The sequence below is a fragment of the Falco punctatus genome (genome assembly GCF_963210335.1).
Source record: "Falco punctatus genome assembly, chromosome: 6".
NCBI classification, from domain to species: domain Eukaryota; kingdom Metazoa; phylum Chordata; class Aves; order Falconiformes; family Falconidae; genus Falco; species Falco punctatus.
The window spans coordinates 71,228,345-71,249,893 of record NC_137585.1 but is presented as its reverse complement, the minus strand read 5'-3'; the positions used below and the strand labels follow the sequence as shown (position 1 = coordinate 71,249,893).

The window sequence follows — 21,549 nt, the reverse complement described above, 5'->3', positions numbered from 1 at the left end:
GCTCTTGAAGACCGCAAACTTGACCTGCTGTTTCATATGCGAATAGATGGATTTTAATTAGCTCCATAACTTGCTCTTTATTTCCCAAATTTGTTGCAGGTGGATTTGAAAGCTGTTGGCAAGGCCAGAGAGCTTGTGTGACTTAATCACACAGAAAACTATTGTTTTCTCCCTTTGTTCCTTTAAAAAAATAAATACCCATGGCTAGGAATAAATCTGAGACGCTAGCACTACAAAAATGCTGTGCTCACAAAATTTGAAAGTTGAGAGAATTTACAAGGGTGCTTCCTCTTGCACATTGCACAAGGGGTGTGTGTGGTGGTTTTTGTAGCTGTTACAGTATTTTAAGGTTTCATTTAGCAGTTTTTAAAAGAGTAGAAGGTATTCCAAGCACATGGCATGGCTAAACTAACACGGAGGGAGGCTGCAGTAAGATGGGGCTCCAGCCATGATGAAAAAACTGATTTTAATCATGAATGGTTTATTAAATTGTAGTGACAACTTGCATTTTACTAGGATTGAATGTATTTCTCCCTGTTTTTATTTGAAGAGTGAGCCAGAATACAACTGACATACAACTTGCAGAAGACACCTGAGCTGTGGATGGGAGAGGCAGGAAATAACTTTATTTTTAGAATTTATATAAAGCAGAGGTTCTTAATTTTAGTGTCTCAGACTCAGTCTTCACTGCGGGGGTGGGGGGAAAGGGTGCCCCCCCCCCAAAAGAAAAAAAAAGCTATTTGAGTATCTTGATGTGATAACCTACTGGAAAGTAGTTTGTGCTTTGGTGGTACCACCAAGGTGAACTTCATACACCCTTTAAAGCCTTTTAGCTTACTTACAGTGAACTAAAGTAGCATCTCTCTTAGGATTTTGCATGAAAAGGGTCATCAATAACATTAAAAATTAAAAACTTACTTTGAAAATACAGCTTTAGCTGTAGTATCAGTTGAAGCAAATGGTGCTAATCCCAGTCTTGTATTCCCTGACATATTTCCATAGGGGAGATATCCCATATCTCCATTTTCTAGTTATTCTACAGATCCATTAAAGTCAGGAATTCTGGTTTTTTCCCTTCACAAAGCAGATGTTGCTTTCATACAGCCCAGGATTTTTTGCTCTTTCTGTGGAATCCTTGAAATCCACTATGGAGATGTAAAATGCTGTCATGGCATGTGCTTGTCTATGGAAACACTTTGGAGGAGCACTTGCAAGCAGTGCTGGCAGCATTTTCCCCATTGTGCTGTACCATCCACTAGACAACAGTGACAACTATTAAGGAGCAATATTTTATCAGATTGGAGCAATATTAGATCAGATCAGTGGTAAATTATTTCTAAAGCAGGTGTATATAACAATACAGAAAGCTGAGGGGAGCTTTTTTTTTTTCATATTTTGTTAGAATTGGTGTTGAGTCAATCGGTGATGCCTTGTCACTTGCCAGCTCCCTCTTTGGAAGCAGATGCTGAGGCTTTCTATGGGAATTGTCTTGGGTACATTGTCAGGGGCAAACCTCTTTGGATAACAGCTCCAACCACTAAATAAAAATTAAAAAAAATTGCCCTGGAGTGGGTCTGCTTGGTCACTGGTAGGAAAGCATCACACTTCCCAAACCCTACTGCTGCATGAGCATCCCTCTAGGATTATCCACAGCATTTTCCTGCTGCTGTAGGTACCTGCAAGGTGGGAAAAGACTAGATATAAGGAAGAATTTTTTAAGATGAAGATGGTGAGGTGCTGGAACAGGTTGCCCAGAGAAGTTGTGGACACTCCATCCCTGGAAGTGTTCCAGGTCAGGTTGGATGGGGCTTGGAGCAACCTGGTCTAGTGGAAGGTGTCCGTGCCCCTGGCGGAGCGGTGGAACTAGGTGGTTTTCAAAGGTCCTTTCCAACCCAAACCATTCTGTGTTTCTGTGATTCTAAGAGGAATGGTCTAGTGCGGGAACAGTGGGATGGCTGTTGGGGCCTGGACCCTTCCAAGGACGGACTCTCTGCACTTGCTGACCTGGAGGACGGAGCAGGAACTGGCATAATTAAAAACCACTTTGCCATCTAACAAATGCCTTCATTGTTTTAGTTCCTCATTAGTTAATTTTCTTCTAATGAGGCTCTGTTAACGTAATCATCTGACATTGGGGAAAAAGAAAGTGGGGGGGAGAACCCAAGTTAAAAAGAGCCTAATTAGCAAGTTAATTATAGCGAGCAGGGAAATTTTCTGGTTATATAAATAAGCTATTGTTATGCACACACAAGCCAGGCCATGTTAAAAACTGCCGCTAACTGTCTAAGAGGTCAGGCAATCACTGTAATGCAGCATAAAACAGAAGTAGGGCTTGTTTGGTGGGACGCCTCATTAAGTCTTGGGGTCCTTTCCTGCCAGAAAAAGGGAGTCTGAAAATCCACGCGGTTCCCTTTCCCTCCCTCCCTCCCTCCCTCTTCCTCCACCTCGCAGCTGAAACCAGAGCGGGCAGGATCGGGATCGGCAGGGCTGGGAGGTATAAATCAGGGGGGCAGCCCCTGCCCTGGCGGGAGACAGTGCAGAGGGGCTGTCAGTGATGCCGTCATGCTGAACAAGAAGTACAACGTGAATGGAGATTCAGGGATTAAAGCCCAGGTGAGGGCAGTCTTTAGTACCGTAATACCATTTTTCTACTTGAAAGTACATTTGTTCCTCTCTACCCCAACCTTTTCCCTCCTTTTCTTGCTGTTCCCCCACAGTCACTTATTTCTGGAGCTGACTGCATCCCCCTGCTTAGAGAAAATCCCAGTCTCTGGAGGACTTCTCTTCATTTTCTCTGGGGAGCAGGAGGTTTGAAATGATGAAGTGTTGTGCCAAATATGTTGCTCTGGGGTTGTTCTTCAGAGTACCATGATGGGAGGAGTCCATGGGTTTGCAAGCAGGGAGATTGCCCAGGAAAACCTCGGATGATGAAACTTTTTTCTCTGGGTGAAGTAGCGTAGAGTGGCTCTTCACGGTAGAAATCCCAGGTCGAAGTGAGACTTAGCTCATTTGAAATGTAATGAGCATGCACCTGTATTCAGAAGTCATTAACCCCTTGTACCTCTGGAGGTGAGGTTTTTCAGCTTGAAATGTTTTTTTCCTGTTGGAAGTTGAAAGCAGCGACGATTGTGTAGCTGCAGAGCAGGTTGGACTCCTAAATACAAGCAGCTGCAGCTCTCAAAAGCTTCACAGCCTCACAAAACCTGCACAGACTTTGAGGTTAAGTCTGTGCAAAGTTGGCTGTTACTTCCAGAAGCATTTTGGCATGAGCTGAGCGAGTTCATCCTGATACTAAATCACTGTTCTCATCCCTGTCTTGAATGCCCCATCTTTCTAGCCAGGCTGGAACATGACACATCTTGCCATCAGTCACCTTGTGCCGTTCGGTAAGGATTTAAACCAGAGTTTTGGTTTGGGTAAGCAAGGTCTGGTTTTCTCCTTCTGTCTGGATTGAGTGTACGTTGCTGAGATTTCAACTCAAAAATAAACGTGTTGTGGGAACTGGCTTAAGGGTATACCTGTGTACCCTTTGCATGTCCACACAATACAAAATTTAGCACTGAATAAAGGTCGATACAATAGATGTCTTAAATCAGATTCCAGCATCCTTTCTTGCCTGGTCTTTCTGCTGCTCAAAGGATAAAGCTAAGAGACATTGGTGAAGTGTCTGCACAACCTAAAAGTAGACCTGAGCCTTGACCTGGCCCCTTCCTGATGTTCTCCCCTTCTACCTCTTGGCTGTCAGTGCCTTGCTCAGCTAAAGCTAAACCCGTTTTGTGGCAGCCTTTAAAGGGTTTAACCCTTAATGGCATTGAGGGCAGGGTTTATTATAAAGTCTAGTTTTGGTTCTGCCTAATTTGGTTCATGACTTTGCTTTTTGGCATGTACTTGCCTATCAGTCTTGGATGTGGAAGTACTTCAAGAGCTCTGAATGCAATTATCAATAGTACCGTGTCACTGGAAATAGTTGCATTGAATGTCCTTGAAGAGATTATGTGGGAAAGGAAAATGTTAATTGTAATACAAATTATTCACCCTTTGTTAGATTTCCAGACTCTCACTTTGCTGAGAGCATAGTTTCTCACAAATAACCTGATGCTTAGATGAAGTTGCTCAGCTGTCAAGGGATTTGTTTTAAGGGGTGGGAGGTGGGGAGATATTTCAGGCCAACAGCTTCATAGAAAAGGAATATAAAAACTGGCATATGTGCACAAAGACCCCATCCCGCCGGGATCAGAGGTGTTAATCCACAATGCAAGTGTTGACTGTAATATGAGTTTGACATGGGTTTTTTTCCTCCCCTGTGTGTTTCCTGATCCGGTGTCACTCTGTTGTTTGGTTTGAGATTAGCAGAAAAGAAAGAGCTCCCAGGGGCTGCTGCAAATGCTCTCCCAGGTTCTTTCCCTCCTCCCCAGCAGCCTGGAATAGCTGTCCCTGGGCCAGCTTGGACTTAGGTTCACAGGGGACTCTGAAAGAGCTACCTGAGATGCTGATCACCTTTTTCCTTCACTTACTGGCCCAAAAAGCAGAGCACCAACTCTGTAGCATCACCAGTCCATCTCAAGTGCAATGTCAAGTGCCGCTACTTAAACCATTGAACTTGAACTTGAGTTCCCAACAGGATCAAATTCTTTCTGGTTAGGTGCCTTCTTTAAACAAAACTAACTTCTCAAAATATGCCCAAGGGGTTAGTTAATAGACTCAATTAATGGCTTTCAGTATTTTGGAGATGTAAATATTTAACCCTGTTGTACCAGACTGAGTCAGTTTATGCTTGTAGCAAAGTCCAAGGAAATTTGCAATTGGAGGTTGTGTTTCCAGTTTCCCTGAGATTTATCATGTCTCGTGAACATAGTGGGAGCATCAGTGGTCGGCTTACAAAGTGATGAGCACAGAGAGTTAGAATATTTTCTAACAGGTTTTTCTTTCTGAATGCTTACATATGGCCCAGTAGCCACGTAGAGATAATTAAAAAGGATGTTGAGCTGCTGGTGTGGGTTTGAGATGTGCTGTGTCCCTTGGGTAAGGCAGTCGGGCTCTGAGCAGGCTTGGTGTTTGTTGAAATGCATCTGATGTCTGTGAAGCCCTTTTGGGGTCACAAGCTGCAGGTCGGTGCTGATGTGAGCAGGGAAGCATTAAGACAAGTTCAACATGAGGTAGACGTCAACGGGGCACGGAAGAATTGCGTTTCTACTGTAAAATCACTAACAGTCATCTGTAAGAGCAGATGTTCAGTGTATGTGAAAACCTGGATTTGAGGAGTTTATGGTAAGGAAATACTGACTGGCTTTCTTGCTGTTCTTTTCAACCAAGGGCAGGAGTAAAATGAAGCTTGGAGAAAGATGTTCTTCTATAAGTACCAGTGTTAAATCTCATTTTCCCCTTAAAAGTGCATAGATAAAAGTGACGCTTCTTAACCTATCCTTTCTGTCCTCTCTGTGCTTTGGAGCAGATCAGCTTTGCTGACTTAAATATTTATCTCTTAGCTGGGCAGTTATTGCAGCTGTAGCATGGGCAGGGCTGAGCCTGGTTGTGCTCAGCTGCTTTCAAACCCGCTGGTGGTCTTGGGGCTTCACAGATGTTCCTGGGAAGTCTGAAATCTTCATTCCTTGGTGCTGACTGAAATGGAAATGGGCTTGATTCTTCATCTTGGGTGAGAAGGTTGCTATTTGTCATTCATAACAATTTGTCACAATGAGATGAGCTCCATGAAAAAACAAGGTCGATGCAAAATGCCACAAAATATTGCTGTTACATCCATTGCTGAGGTATTATTGTAGGCACTGCTGGTAAATGATAGTTTGTTCCCTTTCTCCAACTTGGATAATCACATTTTGCCAGCCTGCACATCCTTCATTTCTTGATTTGTTCTATAAAGTTGTGTACTCTTGAATGCAATACTCTTAAATACTTGTGCTCCCCAGGCGTCCATGATCCCAACAGTTACAACAGCCTTGAGTGATGTATCTAATCTGAAATGTTTCTTAATATAGAGTGCAGCTGGAAGCTGTATTCATTACTTGAAGTGTTTTTATTTTTGCCTTTTGTGTTTTGTACAGCATATAGGGAGCATCTCATACTAGTCACTGCAATAAACGTTGCAAGAAGGGTCAGTGTCCGCATCAGCTCTGCAAATGTAGGGTGGCCCTAATAGGGCTTCTCTTGCAATGAATAACCCTTATCATCGGCATTTTGGAAAATAAGTTTGTGTGTAACGGGGACAGCAGCTTTGTAATTTGTGTGGTTAAAAGAGGAGTTTCAAGGTATTTGAAGGACAAGTGTGTTGATGCTGCGTATGGTGGAAGGTCTGAAATTAAACAAAGTAGGCAATTTAGCATACCCTGTTCCAAATTAAATAACAGGAATAATAATAAATAACAATTCAGCGCATAACTGAGGTGGTGTCAGTGTCTGCTTAAGGCTTTGGGTTCTTGGGATTAATCTTCTCTATCAGACTGTTGGGGTTTTATGTCTGACTTAACTGTTAATTTCCTTTTAACAGATCCAGTTTGCTGACCAAAAGCAAGAATTCAACAAGCGCCCAACGAAGATTGGCCGCCGTTCGCTTTCCCGCTCCATCTCGCAGTCCTCTACAGATAGCTACAGCTCAGGTGTGTGCCATCAGCTGCACTTACAGCATCTCTGCAGACCACAGGGTTTGTCCTGTGTTTTACTCAAGCAACTCCCAGATCTGATGTGCGGTCGGTAGTGTCAGAGGGAAGGCATGGACAGAGGATTGTTGCTTTTTTTCTTGTCTTCATGTATAGTTGGGTAGGAAATGAAGTTACTCTGATTCTCTCAACACTTCTCATCTCTCCTTATAAGCCTCATGTGCAGTTGTTACTGGCTTTCCTCCTCCCTTCCCTTTCCTTTTCCTTCCAGGCTCAGCAAAACAGTGTTTCCACTGTTCGTGCTTGCATGTCATCTTCCCTTCCTGTTCTTGAATAAATCCATGTGGATCCCACTGTAGGTTTGGACTCACCCATTACACATGAAATTGGAGTCTTTGCAAGAGCAGTGGTGACCTTTGAAGGCTTTGCTTGTGTCTTCTGTGCCTTTCCTGCTGGAATCTGTGAAATGAAATTTATAGCAAGCAAGCAGTGGACTTCTTGTTCGGTCTTGCTAGTTGTACTTACAGGAACTCACTGGAGAGGGAGGTTGGGTTTACTGGGGATTTTTTGTTTTCTTTTAAATTTCAGGGCTCTTCTGAAGCACCAGGTATATTTACAAAGATTGGTTCTGGAAACTTGCTTTGTCTGGACTAATATTTGGTGGTTGTGCAGCACCATCCAGAAACCTTCAGGTTCTGGTCCCCCTGGTAGGAGGCTCATTCCTTTGAGAAGATGGCACAGCAAAGTTTTGTTTTGACCTGCATAGGTTGTTTTGTTTTCTATGAACATGCGTCATTTTCAAGGGAGACAACTGAAACTTAATTTCTGGAGCAGTCCGTGAAGGTTTCTTAAAACCCAGTCAAAGGCAGGTCCCATGAAAAACAGATTAGTTACACTGAGTGCCCCATTCATCAAACATCCGACATTTAGAAATCAAACATTCAAAATTTCAAACTGATGCAAAAAAGGCAGTACAAGAAAGTCCTGAAAACAAATCTCCTGGTGGAAACTGGCATTTTTTCCCTACAGGAAAGAGTGCAGCCGTGAGAGAATGACTGCTAAAATTTACCTTGACTTTGAGTGAAGAAGGCGAAGCTGCCCTGTGCTTTGCAAACAGTCTCTAATGTTTGTTAGAGACTGGCAACAAATAAGTTGCCAGTGGCCACAGAGTGCTGAGGAAGTTCAGTGCAACTGCACTTCCCAGCACGTAGGAACGTCACGGGCCCATTCAGTAAAACATTACGTGCCCAAGTGGCACCTTCAGCTAAATTTACCCTAGTCCAGTAACATCCATGTGGGACTGGTATCACACCTCACCTTCCAGTGTCCTCTTTTCTTTGCCTCCAAGTGTGTCATTAAGTACCGTTACTGTGCTGGAGACCTTATGTCACTTCAGGAGTTGGTTATGAGGATAGTGGCTTTCCAGGAATAAGGAGAGGTCATCGGGGATGCTCTCAAATTGTTCAGGATAGGTCCATCTGCGATCCTTGGCACTTTGAAGGGAATACTGCTTGCTACCTGAAAATACTGCAGGTACTGTCCTAGCTGAGACCATCACAGAAGGGAATTTGGATCCAATTCCCCATCCCTCAAGGAGTCTTAATGCTTCTGATCCCCTTCTGGTCCTGGCCTCTCGAAGAAGATGCAGAATAAATCAGCTTCTAACACAAGGCTGCAAGGATTGGAGATGTAAGTGTCTTTGAAACTGGCGGAGGTATTATTTCTCAGCTCCTCCTGACTGTGAAGGCAAATGATCAGGCCTTTCTGGTGATGTGTACCAAACTTCATGTTAGAGTACCGTCAAGAGCTCTGAGATGAGTATTCAGGTTGGAGGCCAAGGTCTGTCTGCAGACCTTGCAGAGGTCTGGCTTTATGCCAGGGCCATGGGGAATAAGCATCATTCATGGTGAGGCTCCACCACAGTCTTTCACTTAGTCCCTGTCTATACCATGGATGCACCCATCCATGATATGGATGCATTTTTTGGATGCTTGGCAGGTCACAGTGTGTTTGAGGAGAACCTGGCTAGGTATCTGGTAGTTTGAAGCATCAGAGACCACAAGAGCTCAAAAGTGCATCCTACCCTGACCCTCCCAGCTAGATACCTCTTGTATAACAAGAAATAATTCTTTTTCGGGGTAGATGATGTGCTGTGAGGTATGGTTGCGTTTAGGTTGCGTACTTTGCTGGCCATGGACAACTGCCATTCTGCACAGTGAAAGCCTGTGGCCAAAAATCAAATCTGAAGGTAGTCCACCCATATCTGCTTGTATGAGGGTGTTTTGGGTCCTATCCCTCCTGCAGCTTCCAGCTGCATGTCTGCTGTTGAAGGAAGCAGGACAGAGCCCATGGGCTCACGCAGGGCTGTCCATGCTGTCCAGTTGTGTGCATGGATGGATGTGAGCTGAGCCCTGCTGCGCCAGCCAGCCACAGCACCGAAGACCAGTCCCTCGCCTATTTTATTTCCCAGGGTGGATGTAGCTCAACTTGATGCCCATCTGAAGTCCTAGTAGATCTTCACTGCTGAAGCTTTAGAGAATGTCCCTGTTCTTGTGCCTGGCCTGCCATGGTACGTGCCATAACCTATTGGGAGCAAACAGGGTAAAACCTCCTGTGTGTGATGAACGTGGTTTCATGGGGTTTTTTTGAGCTATCAGGAGATGGTGTACAGAGCAGCATGTGAGTGAGCAGCAAAGCATGGAGCAATCCTCTCTGCCAGCACAAGCGATGAGCTAGATGCCAACCCTAAAGGGCAACCACATTAGTAGCGGAAGTCTGAGGAGCCAGGAAGTCTGAGAGGTTTAAACAGGGACATTTTAGCTCCGTGAAGTGTAGAAAGCCTCCACGAACTCAGGATCTGGCTCCTGGCTGACTGCTGCAATGAGACACTGTGTACAGAACTTGTAATTGAGCCTAGGTGGTGGGCCAGAAGTCTTCCTGACGTAGGGGTGGAAAGCCTCTTTTTTATTTCTCTACTCATTTCTCTGATGTTAAGGTTATTGGGGTTGAGCTGGGACAGGAGCACACTGTGACAACCCACTAGGTTGAGGCAGTATTATCAGTCCTGCCCATCTCCCATCTCTTCGGGCTGTAACGTATCTCAGAACCAGTCAGATAAGATGTCTGAGCAGATTTATATGAAGTGGCTTTGTGGCAGTAGTGCATTGCCCCTAACAGAGATGGTTACCTGTGTGCTCCCTGAAAAACATGGTAGATGAGGACCTACAAGCTTTTCACCTTTTTCAGCAACCCAGGTTTAGAAGAGCAAAGGTAACTAGTGGAAAAGTTGTGGTTATCTGGTCCTTTCAGCTCTGGGCAGAGGCAGGTGCTCCCCTCCAGAAGGTGCAGCTGCTGGAGGTTGTGATCTGATCCTGGGCACACAAACAGTGAAAGCCATGCACAGTCTGATGGCTTCACCCTGGTTCCTGTGGAACAAGTGACTGTTCTTTGTCTCCTTTCCAGGTTCTTGGGTTGCTGCTTCTTTCATGTTGCCTTGTATTCTTGGAGGAACCTCCAGAGCCTCCTCCAGAGGCTTGGAGGAGCCCCCCAAGGTTGGGGACAACCTGGACGACCCATCACCCCTGCAGTAGCTGTGTTCCCACACAAAGGGCTTTTAGGAGAAATTGGGGAGTGTGCATGCTGGGTCCTCTCGAGGGAGACATCAGCTGGGGCTCTGTTTGCACTTTGTAAGCCATCTGGATTATGTTTATAATGTTATCATCTTGGGCAGCATGTTTTAAGCTGGCTTTAATGATTAGACTTCCCTAATACAGGTCTGTGATTAATATAACATTTGCACAGGTTTTACAACTCCATCCAATATCTAATCAGGGTATATTTTGTAACTGTCATTTTTTAAGACTAATAGGCTGATTAGCCTGACTAATGTCATCGTGTTTGCTCCTGATTCAGAGCTGAAAGAACTTGAAGCAACTTTGGGGAATCCTCCTCTGCCCCTTGCACTTAGCATCTCCTGCTAAAGCATCAGCAAATGCAATTAATTAGCTTGTGAAAGTATTACATTTCCCTCCTAATGAAAGCTGCTAGCCTGACAGTCAGGACGGAAGACTTCTATTCCCACGACAGTTGCAAGATGGGTGGATAAATCCCATTACTACCTCTCAGCATGGATCTTTGTCATTCTCTTTTTAGGGGTGAGCAGTAGCACAGTGTAAACAATCCATTAAGCCCTCCTGGGATGGAAAAAGGCTGGAAAAAAAAGAAGCGTGAGGAGCAGAGAGATGATAATGGAGGGGAAGAATCATGGAATCATTTAGGTTGGAAAAGACCTTGAAGATCATTGAGTCCAACCATTAACCCAGCACTGCCAAGCCCACCACTGAACCATGTCCCTAAGCACCACATCTACACATCTGTTAAATCCCTTCAGGGGTAGTGGCTGCACCACCTCCCTGGGCAGCCTGTTCCAATGCTTGACAACCCTTTCAGTGAGGACATTTTTCCTAATACCCCATCTAAACCTCCCCTGGCACAACTTGAGCCCATTTACTCTCGTCCTGTCACTTGCTACTTGGGAAAAGAGACCAACCCCCACCTTGCTGCAACCTCCTCCCAGGCAGCTGGAGGGAGCGAGAAGGTCCCCCCTGAGCCTCCTTTTCTCCAGGCTGAACACTCCCAGTTCCTTCAGCCCCTCCTCATCAGACATGTGTTCCAGCCCTTTCCCCAGCTGCATTGCTCTTTGGACACATGAGAGGAGTGAGGAGGTCCTCAGGTTTGGAAGTGGTGGGCGTGAGTGAAGGAGTGAAACTCAAGTGACTCTTACCTGAAACATGCGTGGTGGGAAGGCAGTCATCCCAGCATCTCTGCTCAAAATGATGGGGAGGTGCCAGTGGTGTTTTAGTGATGCAAGAGAGGCCTGGGTGTGGAAACAGCATCTCTGCAAACAGCCCGTGGTTTCTTGCTCTTCCTGCCAATCAAAACTGGAAAAATTTGATCAAAATCATCAGCTGGTCTCCAAAATAGGTACAGTCCGTGAAGCTGTGATGTGAAAAAGCTTATTCCAAGGTGCCATGTGTGGCTAACTGAATTCTGCTAGAAGCAATAATGGGAAAAATGAGGGTGGTGAGACACTGGCACAGGTTGCCCAGAGAAGCTGTGGCTGCCCCATCCCTGGAAACGTTCAAGGGCAGGTTGGGCAGGGCTTGGAGCAACCTGGTCTAGTTGAAGATGTCCCTGCTCATGGCAGGCGGGCTGGACTAGATGGCCTTGAAGGGTCCCTTCCAACCCAAACTATTCTATGATTCTATGAAAAAACAGCAGAAACACTGCTGAACATGAAAACTTTTATCACTTGGTTGCTTTAAAGTACCGAGAATGAAAATACTAAGAATCTGTGCTGATCTGACTCTTCAAATTAGAAATAAAAGTCTCTTATCCATATTTGCTATTAGCCACCAGTTTTCTGTAGTAGTTCCACTTCATTTAAAATGAGTCATTTTTCTCACCAGAGGAATTAATTGTTTTCTGTGCTGTTTGGGAGTGGTTTACATGCCCAAGGACGCACCAGGATGTTTAACAGCGTCTGCTATTGCAAACCAGGGAAAGGCATTGACCTGACAGCTCAGTTTTGGAGTTGAGGGCGTGTTTTTCCATTGTGCTGTGCGAATAACTTAAATTTCACTAACTGTTCTTTCCCTTTCTGCAAAACTCGGATAAGTGTTATCTGCTTGAACAAAGGCTTTTGGGGATCAGCTGGTTTATATCAGCCCAGTGCTTTGAATACTAAAGCACGCAGCGTTGTGTATTATGCACCACATACACGTTAGGTGGGCAGTGAAATGGAATTAGAACCATAAATATCTTTAGTTAAAGGGCAATGTCTTCATCCTCATGCTGTTTCATAACTTTCAAAAGGCTATACGGAAAGGAAACAAGGTTTTTCTTTTTAGTTGGGCTGTTGTGGGCCAGGTTGACCCCTTTTTGCCCTTACCAATGCCAATACTACAGATGCAAGTGGATCCTCATGTAAAATACTACCAAAGCTAAGTTTAGCTGAACTTAGGCTCTGACCTGGTCTTTGCTCGGTCAGGACATGGGCTGCAGGTGTCTGCTTTCCTCCCCCAACATTTTTCCCCTGGATAACAGTGCCTGAGACCTGCTGCTGTTTTCATTGAAATAATACAATTTATATTAAAATGGTATGTGGCTCTACGGAATGCCAATCCCAGTTATGAAGCTTTCATTATTCAACTTCTGGGTGATTGGAGATGATATTTAGGAGGCTGTTTGTCCCATTGGTTAATTGGATATTTCTAGATTACAGGTGGTAAGAATCGTTTCCTTTCTCTGCTTCATTTTCATTTTACAGAAAAGCAAGGGCAAAATTTAGTATTATGTATTAGTATGCTATTATACTACACTAACAATATTAGTTTAATTACCATAGTGCTATATGCACTATTCTATGTTATATGTACGTAACAGTAAAGAACCATCCACATATGAAAATATGGTTGCCATCTAGGTGGGTTTTTTGTTTGAAAAAATTACTTTCAGCCCCCAGAATGAAGATCTGTGGTTTTAAAGAAACCTCTGCATAGATTAGCTGTCTTCAAAGAAATAATCCTCCTTTAACTAATTAATCCTTCCTTCTGGAGTCCTTGATACAAAAGCGCTTGGTATTATATAAGGTGCTCTTTTGTTATTAAGCCAGGCTTCTGGTCCTTCAAGAGCTGCTGTGGGATTGTGAGCACAAATTCAGAAATACATTGCCATCAGCGTGTTGTTTGCAGGGTCGGACTTGCCTTTCACACCCTGCTGAGGATGGAGCCTTTGCAGAGAAATTTCAGCAATGCATAATTCTCTGTAAGCGGATTAAGACCTGAGCGGGTCTTGGGGAGCCTGGCACACCAACAGTGGCAGCACTAAGCTTTTTTTCCTTCGGATCATTCAAGCGCTTCACATGGGCCAGAAGAGAAAGTAATCAGCTTGCTGGGTGCTGCAGGAAAGACGAACCCATGGCCGTGCTGGGGAGGAAGGGTTTAACTCTTTGGTTTGGATTTTCTGCTGTGAAAGTGCTAACAGAGCCATTGAAATTCTGGGCAGAGGGGTGGTTTGCCTTTACTTCAAGTTCTCTGAGGGCGCTCTTGGTTTCGGTCTTCACTTGAGATCTGGATGCTTCTGGAAGGCTGCAGCTCTTTGGGAACACTGGTGGGTGGTTCAACCATGCATGCCATTCTTACTGTAACACTGTGTAAGAAGTACTCACCCTTCCTACTACCTAATTCCTTTGGCAGAATTGGAGTAGAAGGTTGGGAATCTGTACTGACTGGTGAGTAGAACTCCCTTGGGTGTTTGGTGTAGATCATTCCCTCTTGGAGACTGTGCCAGGGAGAGAAGCTAGCTCACACACACAGCAACACCTTGCCCAAAGCCAGTAGCTGTTGAGTTTGACTATGCAACATTTCCTAGGTAAAGATTTAACTAATGCTGTTCCAATGTTGTGGAAGAGAGCTCATCATCAGATGTGATGCCCTCACACATGTACGCATCATTTGCTAGCAATGCATGATAATGGCTAACTCCACTGAGGCTGTCATGGATAGTGCTGTTCTACAAAGGTGGTCCTCTTCTGCTGTAACAAATAATTTGATGTCAGGTCTCATGTTCATTTTAGATGAACCACGTGATCTGGGGAGTAAAGACTTGGAGTAGAAGCTCAGGGCAATTTAATGAGGAATGGGGGATGACCGTGTGGATGAGGCTTTGAGTCCTGGAAAGGTCCTCTGGAAGGGAAGGAGGAGTAATGCTTTCTAGTTCATCTCCAAGCCTTACGTGTTGCTTTGACCAGAAGATGAAAGGGGTCTGGTTTCCCACATGGGAGAATATTCCAGAGGAGAACGTGGCACAAATGGTCTTTTAGCTGATCCGATAAACTGGAAGCAGAAGTGGTAGCTAATTCATTGTGGCTCAAATTGAAAATGGACTCTACATGTGATTTTAGTAATCAAAATAAGTGGGAAGGGGGATTTCTAACTCCTTGAAGGGCTCTTCAGTAAATCTCCTTGCGTCTGCTATAGACTAGTTGCCTAACCAAAAGTTTGGAGCATGTTGATAGGAAAGGAAGGCAGTTCTTGACTGCAGTTGTAATTAATTCTGTGTTCACATGCACATCTACACCCAGAAGCCATATATCATCAAGAAGCATAATCTGATTCTGTGAGACTGTATGTTTGCTATCCGCTGTAGGCTCCTCACTTTGGAGAGAGGTAGTGCCATCTTTCTTCCTCTTATCAAAAGAGCAAGAGGGAGGAGGGGTTAAAGAAGATCCAGAAAGGCAAAAGATTAAATACACGTCCAATTGTTTGTAATTATAATAGAAAAGAAGGGGAATATCCAAGGGCTGGATTGAGCTGTCTGTAGATTTACAGAGTTGTTGGTGGGAAGGAACCACCAAGGGCATCTCTCCCCCCGCCCAGTCAGAGCAGGTCATTGCCAGCACGGGATCAGGTGAGCCATGGCTCCCTCTAACCAGTTCCTGACGTCCTCCAAGGATGGAGAGCCATCACCTCTCTGGGCAACCTGTGCCAATGTTGCATTATACTCCCCATGAAGAAGTTTCGTCCTACCATCCCATGTGAGCCTCCCAAGCCCAAGCAGCAACTTGTGGCCATTGCCCTTATTGAGGAACATTGGAACTGAGCAAATCCAAGGACTGGGAATACCACCATAACTGAACAGTAATTAACTAGTGGCCTTCACCATGCTGTTGTTTAAAATGAAATAGGGTCTTGCATCTATCCTGTCTTTAATTGCAAGTTTTAATGTTTTGGAAGTACTGAAAACATTAATAGGCATTTTTTGTTGGCTATCTTAGAGCTGTAAAGGCTTAAAATTTGGGAAGAAAGATGGGAGAAGGCCACAGAGGAGTTGCAAAGCATGAGGAGATGTGACCACAGGGGACATGGGCAGTGCTTAAGCTAATTACCTCTGGTGTGGTGTTCAGGTAGAGGTAGATGAGAGTGAGTAAGTCATTGCAGGTAAGAGCTGACTGTGGGGAAACTGTCATCATAAGGAGGAGGGGAGATCCCAGCTGAGGACAGAGGGAGCTGGCATGTACACATGGAGAAGCACATCCATAGACACGTTCAGCAGATCATCTGCGTCCTTCCACTGCAGGTGGTTTGGCTTTAGGGAATATTTTGTTTTGTTTCTTACCTCCTTTTCTTCCTCCAGCTGCCTCCTACACAGACAGCTCTGATGATGAGACCTCCCCGCGAGACAAACAGCAGAAGAACTCCAAAGGCAGCAGTGATTTCTGTGTGAAAAACATAAAGCAGGCAGAATTTGGGCGTCGAGAGATTGAAATTGCTGAACAAGGTAAATGGGGCGCATTCCTCATGCTCCATGTTGTCCTAGGCTGTCCTGTGGGGTTCTTCTTTCCCCCAAATCCTCTTCTTGTGAGGGTCGGTACATTGGTGATTTCTTGACACCGTTCCTGTTAGAGATGGGAAAACTTTTACGAGATTTTGTGGAATGGAAAGGAGTAACAGGGTTATACTGTGTAGCTCCAGCCAGTCAACTGCTGAAGGACTACTCTGTAGTCAAATGCATTTTGCTAAAATCAGTAGAAAAGATGAAATCCATCAAATAAATTAAACAACTTTGCTTTGGCATGATTGTCTCCAAAAAATCCATAGCAAAGGCAATGCAGTGTGTAGGTAGTTGCAGGAATACTGGAGAGGCTGACGAGAGCAACAAGTCCCAAGTCCTCAGTCTGAAGCAGGTTTTCCTCCAGCCTCACCTGGGCATTTGCAGGTAGAAATTTGAAAATGCAGTGATGCTACATGCTAAATAACGGGGTGTGTGTGTGTGTGTGTGTGGTAAAATTCAGAGGGTTATTGGGTCCTTTTCAGCTGTGCCATGACTTATTTGATGCTTGCTCTCAAGGCTTTAGCTCTTTTTGAAGCTGCCATAGCTGTACAAATTCATAGGAGTACCAGATAGCAGGGCAAGAAGTTACGCTGGCTGTTTTATTCCATGCTCATCCCTCTTTCCATCACATTGATGGACTTCTTTTCTACTTTACTTTTCAGAAATGCCCGCGCTGATGGCTTTGAGAAAGAGAGCTCAGGGAGAGAAGCCACTGGCCGGGGCCAAGATCGTGGGCTGCACACACATTACAGCACAGACAGCTGTAAGACCCTGTCCACAAACTCCAGACAGGGATTTTCCTCTGATTGTTCTCTAAAATAGACCCCCAAGCAGATAATATAGAGATGTGGTCTCTGAGTCCAGCACCTTACATTGAACAAAAATAGAATGGTCGATTTTGTAAATGTTTCTAAATAGAGCCAGTGCTTTAAAGGTGATGTAATGCATGCATCTGTAAGGCATTGCTTGAGTAGTAGAGACTAAGGAAATTGAATTATCTGTATCATATGAGCCGGAAGAAGTGGTCACTGATCAGAGCTTTTATGCCATTCAAGATCTGTAGTTTCTTCTCCAAACATGGGACAGGAGTGCTTTCTCCTGACTAGATTTGGGACCTTGCTGATTGAAATCTGCATAGATATATATATGTTTCTATATATATCCACACACATATATAGGCTGCATATAGAATATGCTTTGAAGTTCTTATTTGCTAAATCCATTTGAAATTGTAAAAAAAAAGAAGTAATTGCAAAATTGGTTTCTATGCAACTTTCTAACGATCCCTGATGCTGCTTAAAACCAACTTCAGATACCCCCCAGAAGCTTTCCCATAAATAGCAAATAAAAATCCCAGTTATGTATTGCTCTTTGCATTGCTCTTTCTGATTTTTTTGTTGTTGATGTTTAAATCCAGGTCCTAATGGAGACTCTTGGTGCATTGGGTGCGCAGTGCCGATGGGCTGCATGCAACATCTACTCTACTCTTAATGAAGTGGCTGCTGCCCTTGCTGAAAGCGGTAGGAAACATCACCTGCTTTGTTCTTTCTGTTTTTAAAAAGATTTCTTGCTGTCCCATCGTATTTAGCTCATTTACCATCTCTTACAGTTTTTTCCCTTCATTCTCTTTAATTTAGAATAAACCTATAGGAGGTAAACAGCACAAGATCAATCCCTTTCATGGCTGTGAAAATCTTAGAATGATTTTTCTTTGGAGTATAGAAGTACGTAGTACAAATGATGGTGATGCACATTATTAGCTGAACAGGCTTTGTGAATCTGGAAGTTGTTTTGCTAAGAGAAACAAAGCTAAATTTTATTTCAGGTCTATAAATTTGAGTCATAACTTTGGCTAAAAGAGTGAAAGAAGGAATTTTTGAGGGACATAATTCACAAAACAGAAGCTGTCCCTGTTGCTGCTCACCTGGGAGATGCCTTAATTCAAATCCTGTTTTACCTGGGCAAGGCCAGGATTCTACCGTGAGAGCTGGGAGGCCCAGAAGAAGCCAAACCCACTAGCTTGCCTGTTGTCTTCCTCGCTGAAGCTGAATAATAATTGCTTATGAGTCAGAATGCATTCAAGTAAATTTGTGGCTAACATGCCTAAAAGGGAGGTAGGACATGTAACTCAGAGTGAAAGCTTGATTTCACAAATAAATGTTATTGTTAGGAGGGTGTTGCCCTCTCTTCTGGTGGCTACAGCTTTTTCTTGGGGGAGAGGAAGAAACTGGGAAGGCTAAAGCTGACTCCTGTCTGCTGCCTTCAGTGTGTGTCTTCAGTGTGTATCTCGAAGCTCAATGTTGAAAAATCAGACTGCAGGCAAGACCACAGTGGTGTCAGGAGCCCAGTTCATCATGTGTGGACATAGGGAGAGCCAATCCCTAAGGGATTTGCTGTGCTAGCATCTGTCTTCCTCTCTGTGCCAGGGTTCCCTGTCTTCGCCTGGAAGGGAGAATCTGAAGATGACTTCTGGTGGTGCATTGATCGCTGCGTCAACGTCGAAGGATGGCAGCCCAACATGGTGAGACAAGGCCGACTGTAAAATACTTTGCATGAGTTGAAGCACAGGTGGCTCTCATCTAAAGAGAAGGAGACAGGTTTAGTGCTAGTCTCTGTTTTCCTCCTGAATTTAGACCTAACTTAGCAGTCAAGGCTTGGTGCTAACTCAGCACTTACCTTCAAACTGCTTTACAATTAACTACGCAATGTGAGAAATTAACTTACCTCAGTCTCACAGGTGTAAAGTCAGGGAGAAGGTGGGTTGAATGACTTCTGCCTGTGGATCTTGCCTACCAAGCAAGGTTTTGTTTACTATTGTTTAAATGAGCATATCTGCATTAGTGCAAAGTTTATTGGGATTGGGTGCTTCGTTTCCTTCCAGAGTAGCTTGCTACAGTTTAAACCAAACTCATTTAATCTAGCCAGTTAAAACATTACTCAAAATCAGTGTGTTCTGAAAAGGGGTCGCATCCATTTTACCATGCATTCACACCTTTGGTTGATGTGATTTTTCATATCTAGGCAAAGCCTCTGTTTCAGAACAAAAATTAGATTTTTAGGTGATTTCCACACTTTATGCCTGCTCTTACTGTACAAACACAAAACCTCAGGTAACCCCACTCCATACTTTGCTGTTTTATTCTGCCCTTGTTTCTATGGAAAACAGAGAACCCTGAACTAGGTGAGCGGAATAATTTGCAGCTGTCAAATGTGCCGTTTTCATCATGCTTCCCGACAGGTTTTGAGCCCTGGAGCTTATGATGTGAATCAGATTAAAAGTAATCAAAGGTAGAAGATAGGCATGTATCTGTTTTGTTTGTTTGCCAATACCAGTTTGTTTGAGGTGGGTGTTTTGTCCCTTCCAGTTTACACCTGCTCACTTCCTTGATGTCACCTTTAAAAAGAATCGTGAATGTCAAAAAAACCAACCCCAAGCTATGAATTTGAGTCTAGACATGATAGCAGATTTCTTCTTCTTTTTGAGGAATAATTTCCTTTTGAAAATGTCAGTAATTGAAGAAGTCAGTGTGCCAGAATATGCATATTATGCTTTCCCAGGATCTCTTCAGACCTCCTGATTCTGCGATGTGTCTCCAACCATCCGTGTATTTTCAGACCTGCTTCTGAAGCACAGAAATAATTGCTAGGGAGCACCAAATACCTTGGATCTAGCAGTTCTCAAAGACTTGCACACTGGATTTTGGAGGTCCACATTTTTAGAGATAAGATATAGAATGCTGGACACTGGGTGAAGAGCAGGTGTGGAAAGTATCTTCTTCATATGGTTATTTCAGAAGAGAGGAGCTAGCAAGCATGGCCAAAGAAGCAAGGTGAAATTTGCCTCTCCAGTCCATCCAGTGTCAAGGCAGAAGCGAGATGGACCTACTCTGCTCGCTGTGCTGATGGCAACTTTTTAGAGCATGCATCATATTTTTTCTCTCCTTTTGAGACTGAGAATTTCCCCTGATATCCTGAATCAAGGACATATGTCCCCAGGTTGTAGGACTGAGCTGAGCTGCTGCTCCTGGCAGCCTGTGACCTTTGTGTAAACCTAAATCTAACCTCTTTTCATAGAGTCATGGCATGGGTTGGATTGGAAGGGACCTTAAAGGTTATCTAGTCTAACATGCCTGCTGTGGGCAGGGACACCTTCCACCAGACCAGGTTGCTCCAAGCCCCGTCCAGCCTGGCCTGGAACACTTCCAGGGATGGGGCAGCCACAGCTTCTCTGGGCAGCCTGTGCCAGTGCCTCATCACTCTCATAGTGAAAATCATCTCTTGTCCCGTGTTCTCTTCCCATCAACAAAATACCAACACTACCTTTCAGAGTCATTGATGATTATTAGGGGTCATACAATGCTTTGAAAATGTTCTGTGCAGCACTACATGCCACAGTGTGATCAGATGGGAAATTCTCTCTCTGTAAAAAGTGATTTAGTAACATGCCTGTCTCTGCCCAGCATGAAATAATCAATTTGGACTCCTATAAAGTGAAGAGTAATTCAGAGCATAAGTAATCCAGCTTGTACTAGTTGATCCGAGATGAAAGTAGCATGGAAAGGTGTCTCCACTTCCAGGCTTCTGTGTCTTTAAGCTCAATAAAGAGAAGTAAAATCTCTATTTCTACCTAAGAGAAAGCATTATGAGTCAAAGTAGTTCAGCAGCTTGTTGTAAGCCTTGTGGACTTAATATCGGGGCTTGAAATACACCCCAGGAGTCCTGTTTAGCATTGCTTCGCTGCCCCCCCCACCAGTCCTATGTCCAGGTAGGCACTGCAAGGAGTGATGGAGTTGACCTTGTATGTCCCACACAGCTAAACAGGGATGTCTCACCGACCAAAAATCTGAATGTTCAATGTTAGGACTTCGGTGTGGCGTCAGTCCACAGTAACAGTTAGCCGCAAATACTGAGAGTCTCTGAAACAAGACACCTTGGGTTTTCTGGTGGGAATGGCAGACCTTCGGAGGAGTGCTCTCTCTGGACAGGAATGGCTCAGAGGTTTATTTTCCTGAAAAATACCAAATCTGCAGCCCTGAGAGTTTGATTTCCTTTGCAGCATAAACTGATCTAGTACCACACTGCTGCCGGGGAATTTCAATGCCGCCTCCAACCATGCCTTCCTGCCATCTCCTTGTGTTTTCACCAGTCATTTTCTATAGTGAGTTATTTTCAACCATGTTGCTGAGCTAATCCTAGCTAATTTTAATCATCTTGCTTTTGGCAAGATCAACCACGTGATGTCCCTGTTGCCCCAACAGAGTTGGAAGGAGGACAGGGTAAGATGTTCAGTGGAAGCAGGGACTTAGGTGGGTTTAAAGAGGTTGTTAAGATGGCACCCTGAGACACCAGGTTCTTTCATGGAAGAGCCAGAGATTTTCTGCTGGAGAAAACATGAAATGGAAGGGCCGAGGGAGTGAGAAGTCACAGCCTTTCTGTGAAGACAAGCAATGTGAAACTGGTTGCTTGGAGAGAAAAGCACTGAGAGAGAAACACCTACCAAGGGAATATGGATACATCAAACCAGTCAAAAATCATACAGATTCAA

The 21,549-nt window shown here is 44.2% G+C and overlaps 1 protein-coding gene across 3 annotated transcripts in view; it reads left to right on the top strand.

Moving 5' to 3' along the window:
- The window catches only part of AHCYL2 (adenosylhomocysteinase like 2), a 109,368-nt gene that overhangs the window by 69,098 nt on the left and 18,721 nt on the right, over nt 1–21,549 (top strand). For 2 of the 3 annotated variants that reach the window (XM_080391296.1, XM_080391297.1), the window contains exons 2-6: nt 6,503–6,611; nt 15,807–15,950; nt 16,667–16,767; nt 17,422–17,524; nt 18,431–18,525. In XM_080391296.1, coding sequence (XP_080247422.1) covers nt 6,503–6,611; nt 15,807–15,950; nt 16,667–16,767; nt 17,422–17,524; nt 18,431–18,525 — 552 coding nt within the window. Of the gene's footprint in view, nt 1–738; nt 2,614–6,502; nt 6,612–15,806; nt 15,951–16,666; nt 16,768–17,421; nt 17,525–18,430; nt 18,526–21,549 lie in introns of those variants that run through there. The other variant, XM_080391298.1, reaches the window with a different exon arrangement.